At 41.4% G+C, this 26,454-nt stretch overlaps 2 protein-coding genes across 8 annotated transcripts in view; both read right to left on the bottom strand.

Annotated features, from left to right (window-relative positions):
• The window catches only part of LOC115113033 (1-acyl-sn-glycerol-3-phosphate acyltransferase epsilon-like), an 89,969-nt gene extending 67,196 nt beyond the window's left edge, over positions 1–22,773 (bottom strand). The window contains exons 1-6 of one of the 4 annotated variants that reach the window (XM_065012714.1): positions 21,892–22,773; positions 20,898–21,061; positions 5,154–5,224; positions 4,908–5,023; positions 4,700–4,789; positions 2,517–2,607 (exon numbers count right to left, since the gene is read on the bottom strand). In XM_065012714.1, coding sequence (XP_064868786.1) covers positions 2,517–2,607; positions 4,700–4,789; positions 4,908–5,023; positions 5,154–5,224; positions 20,898–21,034 — 505 coding nt within the window. In that variant the 5' untranslated portion in view covers positions 21,035–21,061; positions 21,892–22,773. Of the gene's footprint in view, positions 1–2,516; positions 2,608–4,699; positions 4,790–4,907; positions 5,024–5,153; positions 5,225–20,897; positions 21,867–21,891 lie in introns of those variants that run through there. The other 3 variants (XM_065012715.1, XM_065012717.1, XM_065012716.1) reach the window with 3 other exon arrangements.
• A 1,347-nt stretch (positions 22,774–24,120) lies between these two features.
• Positions 24,121–26,454, bottom strand: part of LOC115113031 (microcephalin) — a 59,539-nt gene continuing 57,205 nt past the window's right edge. For all 4 annotated transcript variants that reach the window (XM_029640223.2, XM_029640222.2, XM_029640221.2 and 1 more), the window contains exons 14-15: positions 25,446–25,683; positions 24,121–24,312 (exon numbers count right to left, since the gene is read on the bottom strand). In XM_029640223.2, the coding sequence (XP_029496083.2) occupies positions 24,248–24,312; positions 25,446–25,683 (303 nt within the window). In that variant the 3' untranslated portion in view covers positions 24,121–24,247. The remainder of the gene's footprint in view (positions 24,313–25,445; positions 25,684–26,454) is intronic.

Genomic DNA, 26,454 nt, shown 5'->3' with positions numbered 1-26,454 from the left:
AAAAATAAACAATAGCTTCTTAGCAAAGAGCAATTTCTCAAGCAAGAATTTTGCTAGGACATTCTGGGAGTGGTCCGAGAGAGGAAAACTAGCTGTTATTGGCAGAAGTTTGGAACTCTCGTTCTTTTAAATTTAATTTACCCTTTATTTTACTAGGCAAGTCAGTTAAGAACAAATTCTTATTTTCAATGATGGCCTAGGAACAGTGGGTTAACTGCCTGTTCAGGGGCAGAACGACAGATTTGTACATTGTCAGCTCGGGGATTCGACCTTGCAACCTTCCGTTACTAGTCCAACGCTCTAACCACTAGGCTACCCTGCCGCCCCTTATTGGTCTACTAACTAATTAACTGCCTGGTAAGGTCACCAGGCAGGCCAAAACGCTATTCCACCAAAGCAGACTGAAATCCCATGCAGTCTTTTTAAACAGTTCATACACTAAGGGCATTATCATTATCACAATATTATTCCAACCAGTGTGGAAATATTAAAACACAGGAATATCACTTGACTGCACAGGGCATTTGATCTTTAGAGTATTAATAAAATTAAGCTAATGCGAAGTATAGAAAAATAAGTACATTATAGTAAACAAGTAGTATGTGGACACCCCTTCAAATTAGTAGATTTGGCTATTTTAGCCACACCCGTTGCTGACGTGTGCAAAATAGAGCACACAGATATGCAATCTCCATAGACAAACATTGGCAGTAGAATGGCCTTACTAAAGAGCTCAGTGACTTTCAACATGGCACCGAGATAAGATGCCAACAAGTCAGTTAGTCAAGTGCTGTTATTGTGATGTGGAAACGTCTAGGAGCAATGTTTCAACCGAGAAGTGGTAGGCCACAAAAGCTCACATAATGGGACCACCGAGAGCTTCAGCTCATAACAATTGTCTGTCCTCAGTTGCAACACTCACTACAGAGTTCTAAACTGCCCCTGGAAGCAACGTCAGCACAATAACTGTTCATCGTGAGCTTCATGAAATGGGTTTCCATGGCCGAGCAGCCGCACACAAGGCTCAGATTAGCATGCGCAATGCCAAGCATCGGCTGGAGCAGTGGAAGCGCTTTCTCTGGAGTTATGAATCACGCTTCACCATTTGGCAGTCCAACTGACAAATCTGGGTTTGCCGGATGCCAGGAGAACACTACCTGCCCCAATGCATAGCGCCATCTGTAAAGTTTGGTGGAGGAATAATGATCTGGGGGCTGTTTTTCATGGTTCGGGCTAGGTCCCTTAGATCCAGTGAAGGAAAATCTTATAGCTACTGCATACAATAACATTATAGACGATTCTGTGCTTCCAACTTTGTGGCAACAGTTTGAGGAAGGCCCTTTCCTGTTTCAGCATGACAATGCCCCGTACACCAAGTGAGGTCCATACATAAATGGCTTGTCGAGATCGGTGTGGAAGAACTTGACTGGCCTGCACAGAGCCCTGACCTCAAACCCATCGAACATTTTCGGAATAAATTGGAACGCCGACTGCGAGCCAGACGTAGTCGCCCAACATCAGTAGACAACCTCACTAATGCTTGTGGCTGAATGGAAGCAAGGTCCCGCAGCAATGTTCCAACATCTACTGGAAAGCCATTCCAGAAGTGGGGAGGCTTTTATATCAGTTAAAGGGGGGCCAACTCCATATTAATGCCCATGATTTTGGAATGAAATGTTCGACAAGCAGGTGTCCACATACATTTGGCCATGTAGTGTGGTATTCGACTACCAAACGAAAAAAAATCCTACTTTATGAAAGAAAAGGTCATAAACAAGAAGCCAGTTCAAACCTTTCAACTTGCTCTTGCTAATTAGGTCTAGCAACATAAATCACTTATAAGTCAGCAGTAACATACTTTTGTAATCACAAATGAACCTTTAGCCCAATTTATAAGCTACAGCCTCTGGAATATTTCATTAAAAGGAGCTCACTGGTTCAAGCTGCCAAGCTCTTAGCACTGAACCAGCAATCCACTGACGAGGATAAAAAATTATAAAAAATAGAACAGCCAGGCGACTTCTCATTTTGTCTAAGGTTCCACTAATGCGGTCAACAAACATTTGGGTTGTGAGATTTTGACAAGAGATTGCAAAAAGTTAGTTGGGAGGGTAGATTGTATCCGCTGTCACGGCAAATGTATCTTGCTTTTAAGTTGCAAGTTGTATTTGTTAAAACCCTTGTTACCAAATACCTTAATACCCAAAAACCATTATACAGTTTAAAAAATGGTTGGGATTGAGTACCCCTCTGTATTCTGCCACTGAACATGGCCAATGGGAAGTTGCTGAGTTTCAGGTTAAAGGTTGAAAAAGAAAGCAGTGCTACAACAATCACTTTCAATGTGGGATAAGGAATCCATTAAGCATGGGAGGGGAAGAAGGTGAAGTACCCATTCCAATGCATTACCCCTACATGAACCCCATTCGTTAATCCTCCCCAAAGCTTTACGATTAGTCATGAAAGAATACACTAGCTCGGAATTTATAAATCAATGTGAAAGTATGAAAGAGCACCTTCTTTAGTGGCAAAAGCCTGACTGTCGCTGATCATCTTCTTGAGTTCAGGGTTGTATCGGGTTCCTTCTGGGAAGATGACAAGATACATCTGCACCGAAATCAAAACAAACGGGGTTTAAGTTACAGCAAGTGAAGTCTTGCAGGGGAGATCAGCACATCATTACTCGCAAGGTTAGTAGTCTAAGACTATGTTTCTACATAGAGCGCATTCGGAAAGTATTCAGAGCACTTGACTTTTTCCACTTTGTTACCTTACAGCCTTAATCTAAAATGTATTAATCTACACACAATACCCCATAATGACAAAGCAAAATATCACAAGTGTTGAGACCCTTTACTCAGCACTTTGTTGAAGGACCTTAGGCAGGGATTACAGCCTCGAGTCTTCTTGGGTATCACGCTACTAGCTTGGCACACCTGCAGATTCTCTGTCAGGTTGGATGGGGAGCGTCGCTGAACAGCTATTTTCAGGTCTCTCCAGAGATGTTCGATCGGTTTCAAGTCCGGGCTCTGGCCACTCAAACACATTCAGAAACTTGTCCCGAAGCCACTCCTGCGTTGTCTTGACCATGTACTTAAGGTCGTTGTCCTGTTAGAAGGTTAACCTTGGCCCCAGTCTGAGGTCCTGAACACTCTGGCGCAGGCTTTCATTAAGGAGCTCTGTATTTTGCGATGTTCATCTTTCCCTCAATCCAGACTAGTCTCCCAGTCCCTGCCACTGAAAAACATCCCCACAGCATGATGCTGCCACACCATGCTTCACCGTAGGGATGGTGACAGGATTCCTCCAGACGTGACGCTTGGCATTCGGGCCAAGTTCAATCTTGATTGTATCAGACAAGAGAATTTTGTTTCTTATGGTCAGAGACATTTAGGTGCCTTTTAGCAAACGCCAAACGGGCTGTCATGTGCCTTCTACTGAGTGGCTTCCGTCTGGCCACTACCATAAAAGGACTGATTGGGTGAGTGCTGCAGAGATGGGATAACCTTCCAGAATGCCTCTGTGGAGATGGTTGTCAATCTAGAGCCCTTTTCAGAGTAGCCATCGGGTTCTTGGTCACCTCCCTGACCAAGGCCCTTCTCCCCCGATTGCTCAGTTTGGGCAGGTGGCCAGCTCTAGGAAGAGTCTTGACGGTTCCTAACTTCTTCAATTTAAGAATGATGCAGGCCAGTGTTCTTGGAGACCTTCAATGCTGCAGAAATGTTTTGCTACGCTTCCCCAGATATGTGCCTCGACACAATCCTGTTGGAGCTGTACAGACTATTCCTTCAACCTCATGGCTTGGTTTTTGCTCAGACATGCACGGTCAACTGTGGGACCTTATGTAGACAGATGTGTGCATTTACAAATCATGTCCAATCAATTTAATTTACCAAAGGTGGACTCCAGTCAAGTTCTTGAAACATCTCAACGATAATCAACGAAAACAGGATGCACCTGAGATCCATTTTGAGTCCCAATTCAAAGGATCAGAATACTTATGTAAATAAACTGTTTTCATTTTTTGCTAGAAATTTGCTAAAATTTCTAAAAACCTGTTTTCGCTTTGCCATTTATGGAGTATTGTGTGTAGCTTGATGAGGAAAAGGCAGTAACATACCTAAATGTGGAAAAAGGTCTTAATACTTTCCGAATAAACTGTACCCATGCACATATGAAAGCCTGGGTGTCATGAAGACTAGATTAGTCAGAAAATCATGACAAAATGCTGGCACAGAAGCCCAGGGACAAAGGGTAGCCCAGAAGCTCAAACAACAAGCTGTGGATCTTAGTGTCCTGGGAAGAAGTTATTTGGCAACAGCTGTCCTTCCTGATATAGACTAGGCACAGGGAAACATTTAGAACGGATATGCCAGTGACCAAAATGGCCTTTATAAATATTTATTTCAGTTGGTTTCATGTATATTTTAGAATAGCAACGCTCTTCAAAGAATGACAAATTGGGATAAAGTAAGAACACTTTTATGGTATTTTACAGACACCCTCACAGCCCATCAATAGAATCCATTGAATGAAGTGACAGTATTAAACATTAGTTTTGTTGGCAGCCATGTAAAAAGTTATTGGCAGCCATGTAAAAAGTTAAAGTTATAACATGCTTATCACCAAAAATGCTTTCGGGAGTAAATAACATTCCCAAATCAGACAGTTTGTGCCAGTGTGCTCCTTAAATACTTACTGGTGTTCCCAACACTGTTTGTGACGAGAGCTTCTTTTTCATTGCCTTCTCGTCAAACTTTGCGCTTCGCTTCACGTAGACACCTCCATGCTAAAAATGAACATTTGATTTAAAAAATGATACCAAATAGGCTTAAATCACTCTTACCAATAAGCACAATATATATTATAGCATCTAACAGTCCAAAACTTTTCGATAAATATATTACCTGAGAGAAATACCATCCGTATAATGGGAGCCATTTCAGCCCATCTTTTAGGACGTATCTCACATGGCCAAGTGCTTTCTGCCTAATGGCTAACATGTCAGCAATGATCCAGTCTGCTGTATGACAAGACAAGAGAAAGCAAGGGTTTTAGTCCAACTGCATCATGTGCCAAACTAACAAATTATTCTCACTCAGAATGAACAGAAATGAATTAGTTAAGCATTTTGTTGAAAAGGAACAGCTCACCTGTGCATTGATGGTTGGAAAGGTAGACTACATTCTCTTTTTTTCTTTTGCACGTCTCCATAAATAACAATCTAAAGAAGAATGAACACTGTTTTACTAGGCCTAAAAGACATAAGGGCATAATGACAAACAGAAAGTCATACATAAGTCATACATAAATCAGATAACATTGGCAATAGGCTAGATTTGTTCCTACCAACCTAAGGAAGGATTCATTTCATAACACCCATGTAACAATAGCTCAAACAGACCAAATCGAAGCTTACTTTGTTAGTTGTTTGGTGAAAACATTGTGTAAAATAGGCCTGGGCGGTATACCGTATTTTACTATACCGGTATTGATGCACGGACTGGTTTGGGTTTTTACTTTACCTTCTATAACAGTACTTGAATGTTTGTTAAATGTGTAATGGTCAATGTAGCACATGCAACAAAGTTGTTTCCACTTTAACCTTAATATAAATCCACAAGCGTTCTATAATTACAATATTAGTTTGTTTCTTACATCAGCAAACAGCTAGTTTGTACTGTCTTAGCAAGTTAAGATAAATCGTGTTAGCCACTAATGCTAATCGCTAGTCAGCGGGCTAAAAGTCAGAGCAAATGTATCTAGCTAATACAGCCTGATACCAGTGCTGGTGGAGGCCTAAATCAGCATGTTTGTGCAACAGTATCTTCAAAATCAAAAAGAAATAGGCGAAGCGTGACCATATTGGCTACACGAATAAAGATTAAAGTAGCCAAAGATTATAGGGTCCCCTAGGAAACACTGAACATCACTTTGGTTCCTACTCTGTCACAATAACTCATCCATCCATTTTTATTAATTGTCATGTCAAACACTGTATTCAAAGTGCCCACTATTATTAGTATTCTAACTATAGAATTAGAATAAACATTCTATTTCCAAGATTCCAACAGTTTACCCAACTGTTTTGATCTAAATCGCAACATTTGGTTAAAAATAAGGCCTAGTTTTTTTGCCCATATCGTGGTAGTGAGTGCAGGAAATTATTTTAGGTTGAAGTTGAATTGAACAGTGTAAAACAATCAGAATGGAGAAAGCCATTGAAATAATTTAGAATATATGTGTTGCCTAGGGTCACGCACTACTCAAAGCAAATGTAGAACTTTTATTAATCAAAAACATAAAATACTGTTCAATTTGAAAAAAAATACCATAATATTTTGGCCATATCGCCCAGCCCTAGTGTAAAATAAACATTTGGACTCCGGGCTGGTGGTCAAAAGCGGTAGGTCACAGACGGACAAATAAGACATCCTCATGATCTGTGGAGTCCCGGATTTCGGTGTGAATCAACGTATTCCGTGTTAATTTTGTTTATGCTTCGCAACCCTAAACGGAAAGTAGGTAGCAGCAATCTTGAAATGAGATCATCGGCTCGGCCTGCTCTTAACTACCATATGAATGGTAAGTCACACCAACGATTTTAAGGCACAGATCAATAGCCAAGATACTCAGCTTTCCGCAGACACCCTGCTTTTGCAGATAGGGGCTACTCTTCTCAGAGGTCGACCGATTAATTGGAATGGACGATAATTAGGGCCGATTTCAAGATTTGTATTTTATTTATTTAACTAGGCAAGTCAGTTAACACATTCTTATTTTCATTGACTGGCTAGGAACAGTGGGTTAACGCTTTTGGGATAGGGGGCAGCATTTTCACTTTTGGATGAATATCGTGCCCAGAGTGAACTGCCTCCTACTCTGTCCCAAACGTAAGTGAATATTGTGTTATTTCTAACTTCTGTTGACTCCAAAAAGGCAGATATTTCTCTGGCTGGATTTTTAAATTTTACCTTTATTTAACTAGAACAAATTCTTATTTTCAATGACGGCCTAGGAACAGTGGGTTAACTGCAGGGGTTAACTGCGGTGGGTTAACTGCCTGTTCTGGGGCAGAATGACAGATTTGTACCTTGTCAGCTCGGGGGTTTGAACTTGCAACCTTCCGGTTACTAGTCCAACGCTCTAACCACTAGGCTACCCTGCCACCCTGGGCTCTGTTCTCAGATTATGCTTTTTCCGTAAAGTTTTCTTGAAATCTGACACAGCATTTGCATTAAGGAGAAGTCTATCTTTAATTCTGTGAATAACAATTGTATCTTTTATCAATGTTTTATCAATGAGTATTTCTGCAAAATCACTGGATGTTTTGAAATCAAAACATTACTGCACTTAACGCGCCAATGTAAACAGATTTTTGGATATAAATATGCACATTATCGAACACAACATACATGTATTGTGTAACATGATGTCCTATGAGTGTCATCTGATGAAGATCAAAGGTTAGTGATTCATTTTCTCTCTATTTCTGCTTTTTGTGACTCCTATCTTTGGCTGGGAAAATGGCTGTGTTTTTTTTTTTTGACTTGGCGGTGATCTAACAATCATCATATCATTGTGCTTTCGCTGTAAAGCATTTTTTAAATTGGACACGGTGGGTAGATTAACAAGAAGTTTTTCATTTGCCGTATTGGACTTGTTAATGTGTGAAAGTTACATAATTCCCAAAAATATTTTTGAATTCGCGCTGCCTTTTCCGCGGAATGTTGTCGAGGGGTTCCGCTAGCTAGGCCCCTTAGTTCCAGCGAAGGGAAATCTTACGCTATAGCATACAATGACATACTAGACAATTCTGTGCTTCAAACGTTGTGAAAACAGTTTGGGGAAGGCCCTTTCCTGTTTCAACATGACAACGCCCCATGCACAAAGCGAGGCCCATAAAGAAATTGTTTGTAGAGATCGGTGTGGAAGAACTTGACTGGTCTGCACTGAGCCCTGACCTCAACCCCTTCTTAAACCCTGGGGATGAATTGGAAAGCCAAATGTGACCCAGGCCTGATCTCCCAACATCAGTGTCCAACCTCACTAATGCTCGTGGCTGAAGGGAAGCAAGTCCCTGCAGCAATGTTCCAACATCTAGTGGAAAGCCTTCCTAGAATAGTGGAGGCTGTTTTAGCAGCAAAGGGGACCAACTCCATATTAATGTCCATGATTTCTTAATGAGATGATCGACAAGCAGGTGTCCACATACACTACATGACAAAAGGTAAGTAGTTTGGAGGTGCATTTTCAAAAGGGTACAGTATAAATGCTTTTAGTACATAAGATAGGAGTAGTTGTAATACTTTTAAGTAAAATCAATTGATTCATGTATTTGAAACAGTCTTTTTAATTGAGTCTAATAGGGATGAATGCTATTATCGCTTATATGATGCAAGTATGTTTGGAGGGGTGCATTTCCAAAATAGTAAAGTAAGCATGTTTCTAGTGCATAACATATAGTGGAGTAGTTGGAACCCTGACCTGTTCACTGGATGTGCTACTTTGTCCCGGACCTGCCGTTTCTACCTCTCTCCACCTCTGAATGCTCAGCTATGAAAAGCCAACTGACAGTTACTCCCGAGGTGCTGACCTGTTGCACCCTCTTTAACCACTGGTATTATTATTATTATTATTATTATTTGACCCTGCTAGTCATCTATGAATGTTAGAAAATCTTGAAGAATGATCTGGCCTTAATGGCCATGTACTCTTATAATCTCCACTCCGCCAAGTCAGAAGAGGACTGGCCACTCCTCGGAGCCTGTTTTTGCGCTGTCTTCCTAGGTTCCTGCCTTTCTATGGGAGTTTTTCCTAGCCACTGCTTCTACATAGGCATTACTTGCACTTTGGGGTTTAAGGATGGGTATCTATCCATATAAGCACTTTGTGACAACTGCTGATGCATAAAGGGATTTAAATAGAATGTGATTGAGTAGTTGTACAACATAAATACACTGAGTTAGCTGACAAAATACTTGAAAAGGTCCTTTCATCGAGTCTCCAATATGGGATAAATGCCATTATTACGAATGCGATGTATGTGTATTTTCAAAATGGTACATACCGTATTTGAAAGAGTATGTTAAACTTTCACTGAGTCTCAAATACGGGATACATATTTTTAGAATATGAGATGAAACTAACCCAGTAATTACTTGTATTGGCAATCTATTTGAATTAGCTCTTCAATAAAAATAAAAAAAACATTCAAATATTATACATGATATTTGACAATGGGATATGATTAGAAATTCCAATTGTGGCTATACTAATCCGAATATGATTTTAAAATCAGACCAGTGCCTTTATGAAGTAGTTTGATGTTTCTTTGTAGCAAGACTATTCCTGACCTAACGTATGTCATGACATCCAATTGCAATCATAGTTAAGTGCAATCTCAATCACTAAAGATGGTCTAACCGAACTACCGCGTGTTGTTTACAAAGCGAAACAAAATAAGGGTGAATAAAGTACCGAGGTAAAGATAGTTTCAGGTTGGATATTCGAAAGATAGTCGCCTGTAGTTTTCCTTACGTCCACCAACAGCAGTTAGGGACCGTCAACATAGTGACAAATCACATTTTTCAAATGTCAATAGCTCTTTAACCATTACTCCAATAACTTTCAAAACTGGTTGAAGCTAACCCAATGGCATAGACACACATTGCACACCCTTTAGTTTGTCAATTTTTATATCACATGGTGTTATACAAATTTTTCAAAATGTAGAATTTCAATAGCTCCTTGGTCATGTGACCTAGCGACGTCAAACAAGGTTCAGAATGTCCACTCAGTGGGCCTACACATTGCACACCCTTTAGTTTGTAAATTTCTCTCTCACATGGTTTTCCATTAAATTTTCAAAATGTATAATTTCAAATAGCTCCTTGTTCATGTGACCTACTGACCTCAAACAAGGTTCAGAATGTCCACTGACTATCCCTTCATATTGCACACTGATGTTTGTCTACTTTTATCTCATGCTATTATACTTAAATCTGTATGCTTTGCAGGCCTTCATTTTACATGGGTGTTCAAAAATTAAAATTAAAAAACTTAAGTCAACAAATGTTTCATCCTCGCAATAACTATCGATCACATGGACACTGAAAAGATCCGCAAATGGCTGTATGTGGACTGGATCAAGGACAGGAGAGGTGCTTAAAGGAAGGCGCTCAGGTAGGCCTCATGAAAAACAGTGTTTCATATGCTCTTTTTAATCACAGTAATAGGCAGTGATTTGTCAGTCACAGTGAGCTTGATAATGTGAACGAATCCTTTTTATAGCATCACTTTTATATACTGTACATTAAGACAAATCCTTCTACATTGAGAATTAGAACGCAGTTTACATAACCTGATAATGACTTGATATTTGAGTGCATTCACAACAAGCCACCTGCAGACAACTTAGAAAATGCGATATTGCATTTGAGGGTTAGCTTTTCTGATATAAATAGTTATGATGCATGGCCTACTATTTCTAATTGGGAAAATAAAATCGTACATCTTTTGTGAGTAAAATTATTTTTCCAAAATTTATTTAGGTACATTTTTGTGAAGAGCTATGAGGGTTGTGATACGGGTCATTTAATAATAAAATCATTTAAGGGATCAATACATTCTATATTTCTTCCCCAGTATCTGTATGAACCATCAGGCCAAGTGTTTTTGGTTGACCCTGCTGGACAGAAAGAGAAGGAGGAATCGGAACACGTTGCATTCAAATTCAGGTCTTAGTTATTCCATTGTACTGGATCTAATACATATTAGCATTTTACATACATTCATAAGTGTAATACATTTTTATGACATACTGTGAAAAACTCTTTGCTGCTGGCTCTGTCCCTTTCAGACAAGCGCAGAGCAGACTTGAACCACAGGGGTTCTCTAAAGAGAGAGTAATCCAAAATGCACAGACACACCCCTTGACTTTCAATTGGCACAGTTAACCTGTATGTATTCTCTCCTGATTATCTCTGTGGTGCAGTCTGGCAGTCTGACTAAAGTGCCAGAGGTATGAGGAGATACATCCTCCTTTGTATTTATGGGAACAAATACTTCCTAACACTTTGGATCCTATTCTTGAACAGTTAGAAGACAATGCATCAATGTAACAAAAAAATGAATTACTAATTACTGTCCATGAGTAACCCCAACCTTGTGGGTCTAAGGGGTTTGGGCCAATAAAGTGCCAACTCAATTCTACCACTGACTAGTCTCATGCCCCTATGAACGGGGACACAGGGCAGTAGTTTTTAATCTAAACCAGCCCTTTTTTACTGGAGTACACCAACCCCTAATTGGGGCTCTTTTCTTGACACATAGTAGCAGTTTACCAGATAAGTCAAGAAGAACAAAAAGTATTTTGTTGCAAGGGTGTATTACATCCGGTGCTGGCCCCATTGTCATATCCATTCTGGATTCTGAGTGGTAAAATCATAGCTGAAAAACGATTTTATGTAAGTGAATACATTTTCCGCCAAGACAGAACTGCCAAAGGGGGTGGAGTTGCAATCTACTTCAGAGACAGCCTGCAGAGTTCTGTCATGCTATCCAGGTCTGTGCCCAAACAGTTCGAGCTTCTACTTTTAAAAATCCACCTTTCCAGAAATAAGTCTCTCACTGTTGCTACTTGTTACAGACCCCCCTCAGCTGCACCCAGGACACCATATGTGAATTAATTGCCCCCCATTTATCTTCAGAGTTTGTTATGTTAGGTGACCTAAACTGGGACATGCTTAACACCTCGGCCGTCCTACAATCTAAACTAGATGCCCTCAATCTCACCCAAATTATCATGGAACCTACCAGCTACAACCCCAAATCCGTAAACTCTGGCACCCTCATAGATATCATCCCGACCAACCTGTCCTCTAAATACACCTCCGCTGTCTTCAACCAGGATCTCAGCGATCACTGCCTCATGTCCTGCGTCAGTAATGGGTCCGGTGTCAAACAACCACCCCTCGTCACAGTCAAACGCTCCCTAAAACACTTCAGCGAGCAGGGCTTTCTCATCGACCTGGCCCGGGTATCCTGGAAGGATATAGACCTCATTCCATCAGTAGAGGATGCCTGGTTATTCTTTAAAAGTGCTTTCCTCACCACCTTAACGGATGGACAGGCCAATGATATTGTGAGGCTACCACACAGTTTTCCATGTCTCTTTAATGACGTTCCTACTCGCACAAACGTGTTGGAACATGACATTAATGTTGGAAATGCTACACCTATCAAGCAACACCCATATCGTATCAACGCTTCCAAGAGGAAGATAATGAGGGATGAGGTGAAATATTTGTTGGAGAATGACCTGGCTACGCCAAGTTCAAGCCCTTTGAGTTCTCCTTGCATTCTGGTTCCTAAACCTGATGGTACGTCCAGGTTATGTACGGATTATCGAAAGGTAAATTCTGTCACAATGCCAGATTCTTACCCGTTACCCAGACTGGACGACTGTATCGACACCATTGGTGCTGCTAAGTATGTAACTAAGTTGGACCTCTTAAAAGGTTATTGGCAGGTTCCGTTAACTTCACGTGCTTCTAAGATTTCTGCCTTTGTGACCCCAGACAACATCCTACAGTACTCAGTCATGGCTTTTGGGATGCGAAATGCACCAGCCACTTTCCAACGACTGGTTAACTCCGTATTAGCTGGCGTTCCTAATTGTAGTGCATACCTTGATGACCTAGGGATTTATTCGTCTGAGTGGTCAGATCATGTAGACTCTCTAAGGGTAGTATGTGAACGGTTGGCAGCTGCTTCTCTATCCCTGAACTTGGCAAAGTGTGAGTTTGGGAAGGCTACTGTTACCCATCTCGGTAAAGAGGTTGGCCATGGACAGGTGCGCCCTGTTGATGCCAAGGTCTTGGCTATAACTGCATTCCCTGCACCTACCACCAGACGAGAGCTACGCCGCTTTTTAGGGATGGTTGGCTACTACCGTAGCTTCTGTAAACATTTCTCTGCGGTAGTTGCTCCATTGACCGATTTGCTCAGTCCGGCTAAATCATTTGTGTGGTCCCCTGATTGTAAGAGAGCTTTTGAATCTGCGAAAGCACTCATGTAGTACCCCTGTACTTGCTGCTCTGGATTTTGAACAACTGTTCAAGCTTGAGGTAGATGCTAGTGCCAGAGGGGCTGGTGCTGTTCTGGATAAGAGCGTCTGCTAAATGACTTAAATGTAATGTAATGTACTGCAGCAGGACAAGAGTGGAGTGGATCATCCTGTTTGTTATTTTTCCCGTAAATTAAATGTTTATTTATTTGACCTTTATTTAACTAGGCAAGTCAGTTAAGAAAAAATTCTTATTTTCAATGACGGCCTAGGAACAGTGGGTTAACTGCCTGTTCAGGGGCAGAACGACAGATTTGTACCTTGTCAGCTCGGGGGTTTGAACTTGCAACCTTCCGGTTACTAGTCCAACGCTCTAACCACTAGGCTACGCTGTCGCCCAATAATGTCAAACAAACTATGCAACAATAGAACAAGAAGCTCTTGCTTTATTGTTGGCTCTGCAATACTTTGAAGTATATATTGGTTCCAGTGCCCTACCAGTGATTGTATATACTGACCATAACCCCTTAGTTTTTCTCCACCGGATGTACAACCAGAACCAGCGCCTTATACGTTGGGCGCTGATTGTACAAAATTGTAATTTGGAGATCCGCCACAAAGGGTTCTGAAAATGTGTTTGCGGATGCTTTGTCTCATGTGTAATGATTTTTGTATGTTTTGTGAGGTTGACTTTGTTGTTGATCTTGTGGGTTATTCATTGAAATACTCTAGTCGCAATCCCTAGGGTTGCTCTTTTAAGGGTGGGAGTGTTACGGATACCAGTATCCTGTGTGTGTATCCTGTGTGCGTATCCTGTGTGTGTGTGTGTATCCTGTGTTCTTTTCTCTCCTTCTCCCCTCACAGGTGAAAATCATCACTCCCCAATCAGTCACCAATCCAATCATCAATCAGAAGACTGTTTCCTACCCATTCGTAACAATTACCAACAATGGCGAGACGGCCTACAGGGAGGAGGTGAGGGCCCTCAGAGTGTGGTGTCAGGAAAATAACCTCACACTCAACAAAACAAAGGAGATGATTGTGAACTTCAGGAAACAGCAGAGGGAGCACCCCCCTATCCTCATTGACGGGACTGTAGTGGAGAGGGTAGTCAGTTAAGATCCTCTGCGTACACATCACAGACAAACTGAATTGGTCCCACACAGACAGCGTTGTGAAGGCGGCGCAGCAGGCTCGTCACCAAAAGCACTCAAACTTTTACAGATGCACAATCGAGAGCATCCTGTCGGGCTGTATCACCGCCTGGTACGGCAACTGCTCCACCCACAACCGTAAGGCTCTCCAGAGAGTAGTGAGGTCTGCACAACGCATCACCGGGGGCAAACTACCTGCCCCCAAGGACACCTACACCACCGGATGTCACAGGAAGGCCATAAAGATCATCAAGGACAACAACCACCCGAGCCACTGCCTGTTCACCCCGCTATCATCAAGAAGGCGAGGTCAGAACAGGTGCATCAAAGCAGGGACCAAGACTGAAAAACAGCTTCTATCTCAAGGCCATCAGACTGTTAAACAGCCACCACTAACATTGAGTGGCTGCTGCCAACATACTGACTCAACTCCAGCCACTTTAATAATAGAAATTGATGCAAAAAATGTATCACTAGCCACTTTAAACTATACCACTATGTTCACATACATTACTCATCTCATGTATATACTGTACGCGATACCATCTACTGCATCTTGCCTATGCCGTTCTGTACCATTACTCATTCATATATCTTTATGTAGATATTCTTTATCCCTTTACACTTGTGTGTGTATAAGGTAGTTGAAATTGTTAGGTTTGATTACTCGTTGGTTATTACTGCATTGTCGGAAGTAGAAGCACAAGCATTTTGCTACACTCACATTAACATCTGCTAACCATGTGTATGTGACAAATAACATCTGATTTGTATGCTCTCGTTGGCTGGCCCTCGCTTCATATTCGTCGCCAAACCCACTGGCTCCAGGTCATCTATAAGTCCTTGCTCGGTAAAGCCCCGCCTTATCTCAGCTCACTGGTCACCATAGCAGCACCCAACCGTAGCACGCACTCCAGCAGGTATATTTCACTGGTCACCCCCAAAGCCAATTACTCCTTTTGCCACCTCTCCTTCCAGTTCTCTGCTGCCAATGACTGGAACGAATTGCAAAAATCGCTGGAGACTCATGTCTCCTTCACTATCTTTAAGCATCAGCTGTCAGAGCAGCTAACAGATCATTGCACCTGTACGTAGCCCATCTATAAATAGCCCATCCAACTACCTCATCCCCATATTTTTTATATATTTTTTGCCCCTTTGCACCACAATAGCTCTACTTGCACATTCATCTTCTGCACATCTCACTCGTGTTTATTTGCGAAATTGTATTTCGCCACTTAGGCCTATTTATTGCCTCATCTCCCTAATCTTACTTAATTTGCACACATTGGATATAGACTTTTGTACTGTGTTGACTGTACATTTGTTTATTCCATGTGTAACTCTGTTGTTTGTGTCACACTGCTTTGCTTTATCTTAGCCAGGTCGCAGTTGTAAATGAGAACTTGTTCTCAACTGGCTTACCTGGTTGAATAAAGGTGAAATAAAAAAATACTGTATGTGGGAACGTCTTATGTCCGTCCTACACGTAGTGTTGGTACCTGGAATATTCCTCAACAGCATATCATAAATTACATAAAGTATTATGTTCAACAACTGACATTTTCAGATATTGTTTTGACAAACACACTTTGGTGCTTACAATTCGTTCTCTATTGTCATAGATTTGTTGGGCACTGTCAACTGATCTTTGTGATATGACTTTCTTTAAGCAGGTACTGATGAAACCTTCACTTAATATGTTTTTCTTAACGTCTACAAACGCTTTACAGTCGTGGCCAAATGTTTTGAGAATGACACAAATATTAATTTCCAAAGTTTGCTGGTTCAGTGTCTTTAGATATTACTATGGAATACTGAAGTATAATTACAAGCATTTCATAAGTGACAAAGGCTTTTATTGACAATTACATGAAGTTGATGCAAAGAGTCAATATTTACAGTGTTGACCCTTCTTTTTCAACACCTCTGCAAAATGTCCTGGCATGCTGTCAATTAACTTCTGGGCCCCATCCTGACTGATGGCAACCCATTCTTGCATAATCAATGCTTGGAGTCTGTCAGAATTTGTGGGGTTTTGTTTGTCCACCAGCGTCTTGAGGATTGACCACAAGTTCTCAATGGGATTAAGGTCTGGGGAGTTTCCTGCCATGGACCCAAAATATTGATGTTTTGTTTCCCGAGCCACTTAGTTATCACTTTTGCCTTATGGCAAGGTGCTCCATCATGCTGGAAAAGGCATTGTTCATCACCAAACTGTTCCTGGATGGTTGGGAGAAGTTGCTATCAGAGGATGTGTTGGTACCATTCTTTATTCATGGATGTGTTCTTAGACAAAATTGTGAGTGAGCCCACTCCCTTGGCTGAGAAGCAACCCCACATGAATGGTATCAGGATGCTTTACTGTTGGCATGACACAGGACTGATGGTAGCACTCACCTTGTCTTCTCTGGACAAGCTTTTTTCCGGATGACCCAAACAATCGGAAAGGGGATTCATCAGAGAAAATCACAGTACCCCGGTCCTCAGCAGTCCAATCCCTGTACCTTTTGAGGAATATCAGTCTGTCCCTGATGTTTTTCCTCTTTGCTGCCATTCTTGACACCAGGCCATCCTCAACGTCTTCACCTCACTGGCTGTGCAGATGCACTCACACCTGCCTGCTGCCATTCCTGAGCAAGCTCTGTACTAGTGGTGCCCCGATCCTGCAGCTGAATCAACTTTTTAGGAGACGGTCCTGGCGCTTGCTGGAATTTCTTGGGCGCCCTGAAGCCTTCACAATTGAACCGCTCTCCTTGAAGTTCTTGATGATCCGATAAATGGTTGATTGCCTGTGAAGCCCTTTTTGAGCAAAGCAACGATGATGGCACGTGTTTCCTTTTAGGTAACAATGATTGACCGAGGAAGAACAATGATCCCAAGCACCACCCTCGCTTTGAAGCTTCCAGTCTGTTATTTGAACTCAATCAGCATGACAGAGTGATCTCCAGCCTTGTCCTCATCAACACTCACACCTATGTTAACGAGAGAATCACTGCCATGATGTCAGCTGGTCCTTTTGTGGCAGGGCTGAAATGCAGTGGAAATGTTTTTGGGGGATTCAAATCAAATCTATTTGTCACATACATGGTTAGCAGATGTTAATGCGAGTGTAGCGAAATGCTTGTGCTTTTAGTTCCGACAATGCAGTAATAACCAACGAGTAATCTAACCGAACAATTCCAAAAACTACTACCTTATACACACAAGTGTAAAGGGATAAAGAATATGTTCATAAAGATATATGAATGAGTGATGGTACAGAACGGCATAGGCGAGATGGAGTAGATGGTATAGAGTACAGTATATACATATGTGATGAGTAATGTAGGGTGTGTAAGCATATTAAGTAGCATTGTTTAAAGTGGCTAGTGATATAGTTTTACATCGATTTCCATTATTAAAGTGGCTGGAGTTGAGTCAGTGTGTTGGCAGCAGCCACTCAATGTTAGTGGTGGCTGTTTAACAGTCTGATGGCTTTTAGAAAAACAGCTTCTCTTGGTCCCTGCTTTGATGCACCTGTACTGACCTTGCCTTCTGGATGATAGCGGGGTGAACAGGCAGCGGCTCGGGTGGTTGTTGTCCTTGTTGATCTTTATGGCATTCCTGTGACATCAGGTGGTGTAGGTGTCCTGGAGGGCAGGTAGTTTGTCCCCGGGGATGCGTTGTGCAGACCTCACTACCCGCTGGAGAGCCTTACGGTTGTGGGCGGAGCAGTTGCCGTACCAGGCGGTGATACAGCCAGACAGGATGCTCTCGATTGTGCATCTGTAGAAGTTTGAGTGCTTTTGGTGACAAGCTGAATTTCTTCAGCCTCCTGAGGTTGAAGAGGCGCTGCTTGCCTTCTTCACAACGCTCTCTGTGTGGCTGGACCAATTCAGTTTGTCCGTGATGTGTACGCAGAGGAACTGAAAACTTACTACCCTCTCCACTACTGTCCCATCGATGTGGATAGGGGGGTGCTTCCTCTGCTGTTTCCTGAAGTCCACAATCATCTCCTTTGTTTTGTTGACATTGAGTGTGAGGTTATTTCCCTGACACCACACTCCGAGGGCCCACACCTCCTCCCTGTAGGCCGTCTCGTCGTTGTTGGTAATCAAGCCTACCACTGTAGTCGTCCGCAAACTTGATTCAGTTCATTTGCATGGCAAAGAGGGACTTTGCAATTAATTGCAATTCATTTGATCACTCTTCATAACATTCTGGAGTATATGCAAATTGCCATCATACAAACTGAGGCAGCAGACTGTGAAAATTAATATTTGTGTCATTCTCAACTTTTGGCCACGACTGTACATTTATTCACTCTGTGATAGGGTTGGATCCTATATGCTACTTTTACTGTCCTGTAAATGGTTCCGTGCCTATAATTTAGGCTGCGTGTAGAACGGGGCATAAAGGAAATGACCTCTGCTTATAAATTACTACTAGATTTTAGTGATAAGGAAAACAGCATACAAATGTGGCTTGTGTATTCATTTGCCTATAACTAATCATAATTCCATTATTTTTACATAAAAGAGAATACTTCAAAGTGACAAGATCCTGCCATGGAAAAGACAACTGGGCGGAAAAAGTGTAAAGGAAGGGAAATAACTCCACCATGCAGCAGGACACCTTCAGCTGTGGGGTCTTTGAAATGCAGGTTTGATAGTTATATTTCCAATAATGAATGGTTAGCTGTTATGTGACAATTAGGTAAAAAAAAAAATTGGGGTGTAGATGGCCAAGGAAGTTGCACAGAACTTCCAACATCCCCACCCATATTGATATGGAACCTTCAAAAACACATGGAGCAACTGCGAAAAGAAATGGCTGAGGGTATACAAAAAAATGTCTGGTATGTAAATGACATTTAATTCAAAGTAACTTCTTTATTTTTATGTAGTTGCATGGGACAGCCATATGTTCAGTTCATGTTTAGAGTTCAACAAAGCCAACAACTGATTCATGTGTGCCACTGATAAAGAACCTGGATGTGGCCCAAAGACTGACTGGGTTAGTAACTTCATTTAACATGTTTATAATCTTTGACAATAGTGACGGCATGTGAGACAATTTATGGCTAATATTTGATATTATTTATAACGTATTTTGTTTTGATTGAATGTTTTGCATGCCAATTGAGGCTCCATGTGCTGTGCCTAGGAATGAAGACAAGAGTTCAACAGAGTAAAGAACAAACTGGAAGTGCAGTCTGTTGTTGAAAATGTATGCTATACCCCATCCACACTGAAGAGGCTCTGAAATGTACATCAACCAGGGATAAAGAGAAAGTTAACACTGAAATGTTTCATACTTAATTGAAAGTGTCTGTTGACATGCTGGAAAAGATTAAAGGTCTACAATTTGTTTAATTTGTCAATATTATATTTTTATTCATTGATTTACTGGCCACAATTACTGTGGTTACATGTTCAGTATATGTCTTGACCAGCAAACCCACTGCAGTCTACCTCACTAGCTCACTCTCCATCCCTGCTTTGGACAATTAATTGCATGACTCTCGTACTTTGCCCTTTTCCTTTATGGTTGATATTAACGAAGAAAGGAGATATGTCTCTCTCCTATTGTGTACCACTGTTAAATACTGTGAAAAAAAAAACAGGGTACTTAGAACAACCAATTATTGTAGATAAATATTAAATAAAAGGGTAAACACAACACTGACTGAACCCCCTAATTGTCAAACTAATAATAATGTACAACAATATAGAAGATGCATGACTAGATGTTTTGCAATACGGGTGTATACCCACTGCATGCTTCTTAGGTGTGTAATTTACATGACCAAGGAGCTAATGCAAATTTTAAACTATGAAAAATGTACGTTACACCGCGTGATTTTACAGTACACAAACAAGAGTGTGCAATATAGAAGGGTAGTCAGCGGACATTAGGTCACATGACCAACGAGCTATTGAAATTCTACATTTTGAAAAATTAATGTAAAACCATGTGAGATAAAAATTGACAAACTAAAGGGTGTGCAATATAGAAGAGCAGTAAGTGGACATTCTGAACCTTGTTTGAATTAAGTATTTCACATGACCAAGGAGCTATTGAAATTTGAAGGTAAAAAAGTTTGTACTTTGTTCACGCTCCCCAACTAATTCAACTAGGAATACAAAACGCTGCTCACATTTCCACATGCTTATTAGCTTTGGAAAGCAAATTAATGTCTACATCGTGAAAATAACACCTGTGCAATGTTGTGCGCAACTTTTCCAACATGACACTTATTTTGAGTCTGTGGCTCAAGTGGTTTGAAAGCGCGATTATCCGTCGAATAATCGAACTTGAAACTGTTTTTTACCTCGGGGAATAAAGTCGATACAAATTCACCTCACTTTTTGAATCAAGTAACTGGGTGTAAACATCACGTCATCATACAATTCACTGGCAACACTAAATATGTTCAGAAGAGGTTCGGAGATTCTCTCCTTTCAAGCATATTCTGCGTGATACCATAATGTGCAGTGTATGCGCGCACTTATATTCTACAGCTCGTATGGCTTAACCGATCATTTTCAGGTTAGGTTGACTGCAGTGAGGATTCCCCACGTGCGATCAGCTATCGTATAGCAAGCCAGGAGGCAATACAGGTTGCATGCAATTCCATTTAGGACCTAACAGTTTAATGAGTGTTTAAAATGAAATGCAGGTATACTCACCTCCACCCCGGTATAGTTTTCGAAGAAAAATAGGACGAGGCTCTGGTATATATTATAGAGGTGGTCGTCCATCCTGCGGTATAGTCTTGATGGGAGGACAGCGGTAAGCACACGACATGCACCCCATGACAGCACATAAACCGGAGCTGTGCCTAGCATTACCACTGCAGGAAACCAGTACCGCAACGAGTATGTGTGAACAACCAGGGAGAGCAGCATTCTGTACTACTGCACACTTCTAGCTAGTTCAACTAGCTATAACTATAAGATATGCACGTTCACTTCTCGGTTGACTATTTCCGGATGAAAGTAAGCAAGGATGAGAAGTAGCAAATATAGCGTATACAACGGCCACATAGTAACACCACATGTCAACGTTATGAATATCGCAACAGCTCAATGTAACAACCAGCAAACGACATCGAATCTCCGATAGCCAGCTAACTTTACCTAGCTAGCGAAGCTGACTTACTTTGCCGCTAAACACTGTTCAACAGGCACATGAACCAAACGAATGGTTTCGTACAAAACCACGGTTAAAACAGCAGTGGTAAATCATTACTACATGCTTAGCATTTACATTCTCCTCGGTCAACAGTGAAGTTTTAGTTCAAAGACTACCTCTACCAAAGTCACACACAAGCCTCCTCATGGACCCAATGGGGAAATCTCAATCACATTATCCTCGCCTCCTCAAAACCCATTGGAGGAGTAGGTCGGAGGGGCAGGACTTCTGGCTCTCTCATCCAATGTGGTTTGAGGAGGAGAGAAGAAGCAATTGCGATTGGTCCGTGCTATCCGGTATCATTGGGACGTCTCTAGTCCACTGAAGTTAACATTTTAAATTCAATTTTAAATTAATAAAGTAGGGGTTAAGGTCGGGACATCCCAATGATCCCGCATAGCACTGGGTATTGAAATGATATCCATGTTTAATAATGATTCATGATATCTGGGGTCCTTGGGGTTTCTATACCCTAAACTTCACCCGTACCTGGGTGCACGCTGCAGTAGAGAACGACCAGTTGAAACACCGGAAGGGTTGTAAGGACGCTGCCAGCATCGCTACTTCCCTTTAAATACGTATTTCATTGCTTGAAGCCACACCCACCAAACGGGAGCAAACGTACTTCAAATGTCTTGTTTACACTGACAGGGTTTTGGTACACCAGAAGTACATTACACATGATCACACCGACAGCATCATTGCATTTTTGTACACTAGTACATTCATTTCCAATGGAATGCTGAGTTTGCCCTGCAGCATTGTGTTGCAGAGGCAGTATGTTCTGTGATGCATATGTTGGATTTATATATATTTTTGCATCAAACTATGCATAGAAATGGTAGCAGAACGTGAATGTTGAACTTCTGTTGCAGGCATATCCAGGTGATGCTGCATACTATTTTGCGCAAAGACACTGTAGGTGTGAGTCTGTAACACCAAAGGTGTTTGCCTTCCAACATTGAGTTGCAGGTGCAGTGCATTCTGTGTGGCACTTACCTTGTATTTATCAAATTGTATGCTGTAGCCAGCTTGCTGTTGCGTACCAATTTGCGCAATGATGCTGTAGGTGTGATCAAGGTGAAAGTCTATTCAAGAAAGTACAAGAACGTTTTGGGGAAACTTGTCATACAGTACAAACCCGTTCCGCAAAGTAGTAAACTGAACGCACCTCGTGTCATGTCAGATGGCGTCACTCCTATGCTACGCTCGTCCCTCATCATCATGCACTACTCGAAACGAGGAAACTCAGAAATGTCCGACTTGCTAACTGGTTGAAGGTGGCAGTGGCACCTGTATAACTACAACCATTTGGCAAGTCGGAAATGTCCGTTTCATAGTTCCAACTACCACATAAATGCGGAATCAGTGTAGACTGAGGTCATGCTATCTGACCGAAGACAATGACCCTAAACCCTACCCTTACGCCTCGATCACACCTACAGGCAGTTTACGCAAAATGGTACGCAGCATCATCTGGATGTGTGCAACAAGTCCAACATTCACCTTCTGCTACCATTTCTGTCAAGCTGCCGAATTATTCAATTTGATGCATACTTCGATAACATCCAACATATGCAACGCACTGCAGCTGCCTTTGCAATGCAATGCTGCAAGGTAAACGGGGCATTCCATTGGATATTAATGTACTTCTGGTGTGCCAAAATGCAATGACACTGTTGGTGTGATGGAGGCGTAAGCCACTTGCCAACATTGTGCAAGCTGATTGGTTTAAATAAGAGTTCTGAGATTGGTGGTTGGTAAGAGTGGATGACAGTTGTTAATGTGCTGGTGTCAGGGAAAAGTCTAAACGGGATACTTGAGACATCCCATCTGACATCACCCCCATTTAAGTTGACATTTAAAACGTTATAAAAGGTTCCAATGCAGACATTTTTTTTAAATCTCAATTTCAAATAATTTCTGGGTAACAATTAAGTACCTTACTGTGATTGTTTTAAATTAAACATGGTAAATAAAATAGCTTCTTAGCAATAATTTTGCAAGATGTCTGGGAGGGGTTTGAGTGGGGAGGAGAAAATGAAAAATTATGTTATTGGCTGAGAGGTTTGGAACTGTTATTTGTAACTAATTCCCCAGGCAGGCAAAAACTCTACCCACCAATACAGGCTGACATTTCAGGCTGTCTTTTCAAAAAACTCTTACACTAAAAGGGCATTATAATTTTCACAATATTATTCTAACCTCACTGTGGAAATAAAATAAACAGGGAATCACATTTTTTGGCTGCACTGGGCCTTTAAGGTTAGGGTAAGGTTGTCCCAAGGACCCGGCATTGAACTAACCCTGGTGTCAGTGCCAGATGCCAGCAGCAGTGAACCAAGATCTGCCGAAAACTAAGGCTGAGTTTTAAAGTTAATTAGATAGTGTGAGTCTGATGAAACCTGACAAGTGTGTGACCTGTGCTATCCAGTATAACTTGACAGTAAATTACTAAGTGAATTGTTAAATAGACACTGTATAAGCACTAGCCTGGTCCCAGATCAGTTTGTGTCATATAACCAGCTATCTTTGATGCATAGTAAACTCCTATGACATTAAAGCACTGCTTTGACAATAGACTCATCTTTGAATTGGAACTGTGATGAGTGGATGGACTGACATGACTAGTTTTGTGACACATAATCACAAATAGAGATGTCCTTATACTTCAGTCTATATCAAATAAAAACCTGCAGTTATGCTGCGATGAGAACATTCTGACAAGGTAAAAGTTTTATTGAATAGAATGCAATAACAGTAGAAAGTCAATTCACATTCAAGGGAGAAAAAAAAGCCAAAACGATTTCCATGTGTGTTCTCCATGTTTGAGTCCAACTTCATATTACCGGGACTTCCATTCCAAGTCATACTTCTCATATGGAAGTTGCTTGAGATGTGTGATACAATCTAGAGCAAAAAGGAAGTCAATGAATACCATTGTTAAAGAAACAATGACACAGAGGGTAAAAACTTCAATTTATATAAATATTCTAAGCTGAAGCCAAATGTAACACCACACAATCAAAAAACAAATCACAACATTTAGTAACATAATACAAATATTCATGAACATTTGGGGTAGGTGCAACATGAGAAACTGAAAATGTCAAGGGTTTGAGTGAGAGGTGTCTCCAAGTGGCTATACAGCTATTCAAAGTGTGCACAGTTCCTAAGTAATTTCAATGCACTTTTATAACAAGGAAAGAGCCTTCAACTATTATTAGATGTTTTCTGGAGCTCTCCTAGCTGTTACATTGAGGAACTGAATGAGCAGTTTTTTGTCTGGAATGCAGCCATGCACCCCACCTTCACGCAATTACTGTTGTTACGCAATCCAAAACCAGCCCATCACAAATCGCAATCTGGGTCAGGTGGGCATCATTTGAAAGCTTATTCTATTGCCAACATGACTAGTGAAGTTATAAAATATGACCTTGCAGTTTTAGGCTTTCCCAAGGTACTTCAGAGAACAATACAATTTTGGTGCATATGGAATGTCATGAGTGCATTCAGGTGAGACTTCCATGGCCATTTTCCTCACAACACAGAACATAGGCCCATTTTGTTCAGAATAACCTGGGGTATGACGCAATATTCTTCTTGTAACTGTAAAGCATCATTGCGATCATACATTTCGATGCTGTAAATGACACGAGTTGGAAATGTGAAGTGCACATTTGGATTCATGGGTGTGTGGTTTGCTTGTGTGACAAAGACGTATTTATACATTTGGACTTCTCATCTTTCTGAACACATCAAGTGCTCTTGATTTACAGCACTCCCCTTACTGAGACAACACTACAATGTGCAAATGTAACCCAATTTGCGGGAAGGATGGGGGCATCTTGTTGCGGGTGATGCTCCGGCTTAGAACTTGAATCCCATACATCGCAGTAAAGCGGTGACCCAGAGCCTGCTCTGTACAGCCACTGTGTTCCAATATAAGTGCTTATCAGTGATGTATTCTACATTTTTCAACCTGTATATGGGATGGAGAGTAAAAGGGCTACACATGAATTAACACTGGGCTGACATCTTACCCAGCACCCACTGCTCGGAGAGAATCCTGCTCCCTTCTGGTCTCTTGCCGTTGTACTCCCCTATGCAGAGGCCTGTCTGCCGGACCGTTTTGCAGACTGTGCCCCCACACAGCTGGATGAGCTCCACCAGGCTGTGGGTGGGGGGCTGGGTGTTTCGGGAGACAAACATTGCAGGCTGACCCAAGAAGAGGTCCTGCTGGTGCTCCCCTGCAGACAGGTGCTGCTGTAGACGGCAGATCTGGGAGGAGAGACATGATAGGGTCTTAGATGTGATGGAGTTGTTTGCGGCGGTGTTATAAAAGAGCTCATCTTAATATAGCTAAATGAGTAGTTATTCAGAAATGTACCTTTTGTATATGTATTGTGCATTTGCCTGACCATTAGTTGTCACAACTCAAGTGTGTTGCAGTGTTCTCTTTTCACAAGGAGAGGGCAGAAAAACACCTTGAATTTGTAAATACATTGAACAAAAATATAAACACAACACGTAAAGTGTTGGTCCCAAGTTTCATGAGCTGAAATAAAAGATCAGACATTTTCCATACCCACAAAAATCATGTTTCTCTCAACTTTTGTGCACATATTTGATTACATCCCTTTTAGTGAGCATTTCCCCTTTTCCAAGATAATCCATCCACCTGACTGGTGTGGCATATCAAGAATTTGATGAAACAATATGATCATTATATACCACCTTGTGCTGGGGACAATAAAATGCCACTGAAATGTGCAGTTTTGTCACAACACAATGCCACAAATGTCTCAAGTTGACGGAGCGTGCAATTGGCATGGTGACTGCAGGAATATCCACCAGAGCGTTGCCAGATAATTTAATATTAATTTCTCTACTATTAGCTGCCTCCAACATTGTTTTAGAAAATTCAGCATTATGTCCAACCAGCTTTACAACCACAGTCCAGGTGTATGGCATTGCGTGGGTGAGCGGTTTGCTGATTTCAACGTTGTGAACAGAGTGCCCCATGGTGGCGGTGGGGTTATGGTGTGGGCA

The sequence above is a fragment of the Oncorhynchus nerka genome, linkage group LG28 (genome assembly GCF_034236695.1).
Source record: "Oncorhynchus nerka isolate Pitt River linkage group LG28, Oner_Uvic_2.0, whole genome shotgun sequence".
In the NCBI taxonomy this organism is placed as follows: Eukaryota; Metazoa; Chordata; class Actinopteri; order Salmoniformes; family Salmonidae; genus Oncorhynchus; species Oncorhynchus nerka.
This window is presented reverse-complemented; position numbering and strand designations above follow the sequence as displayed.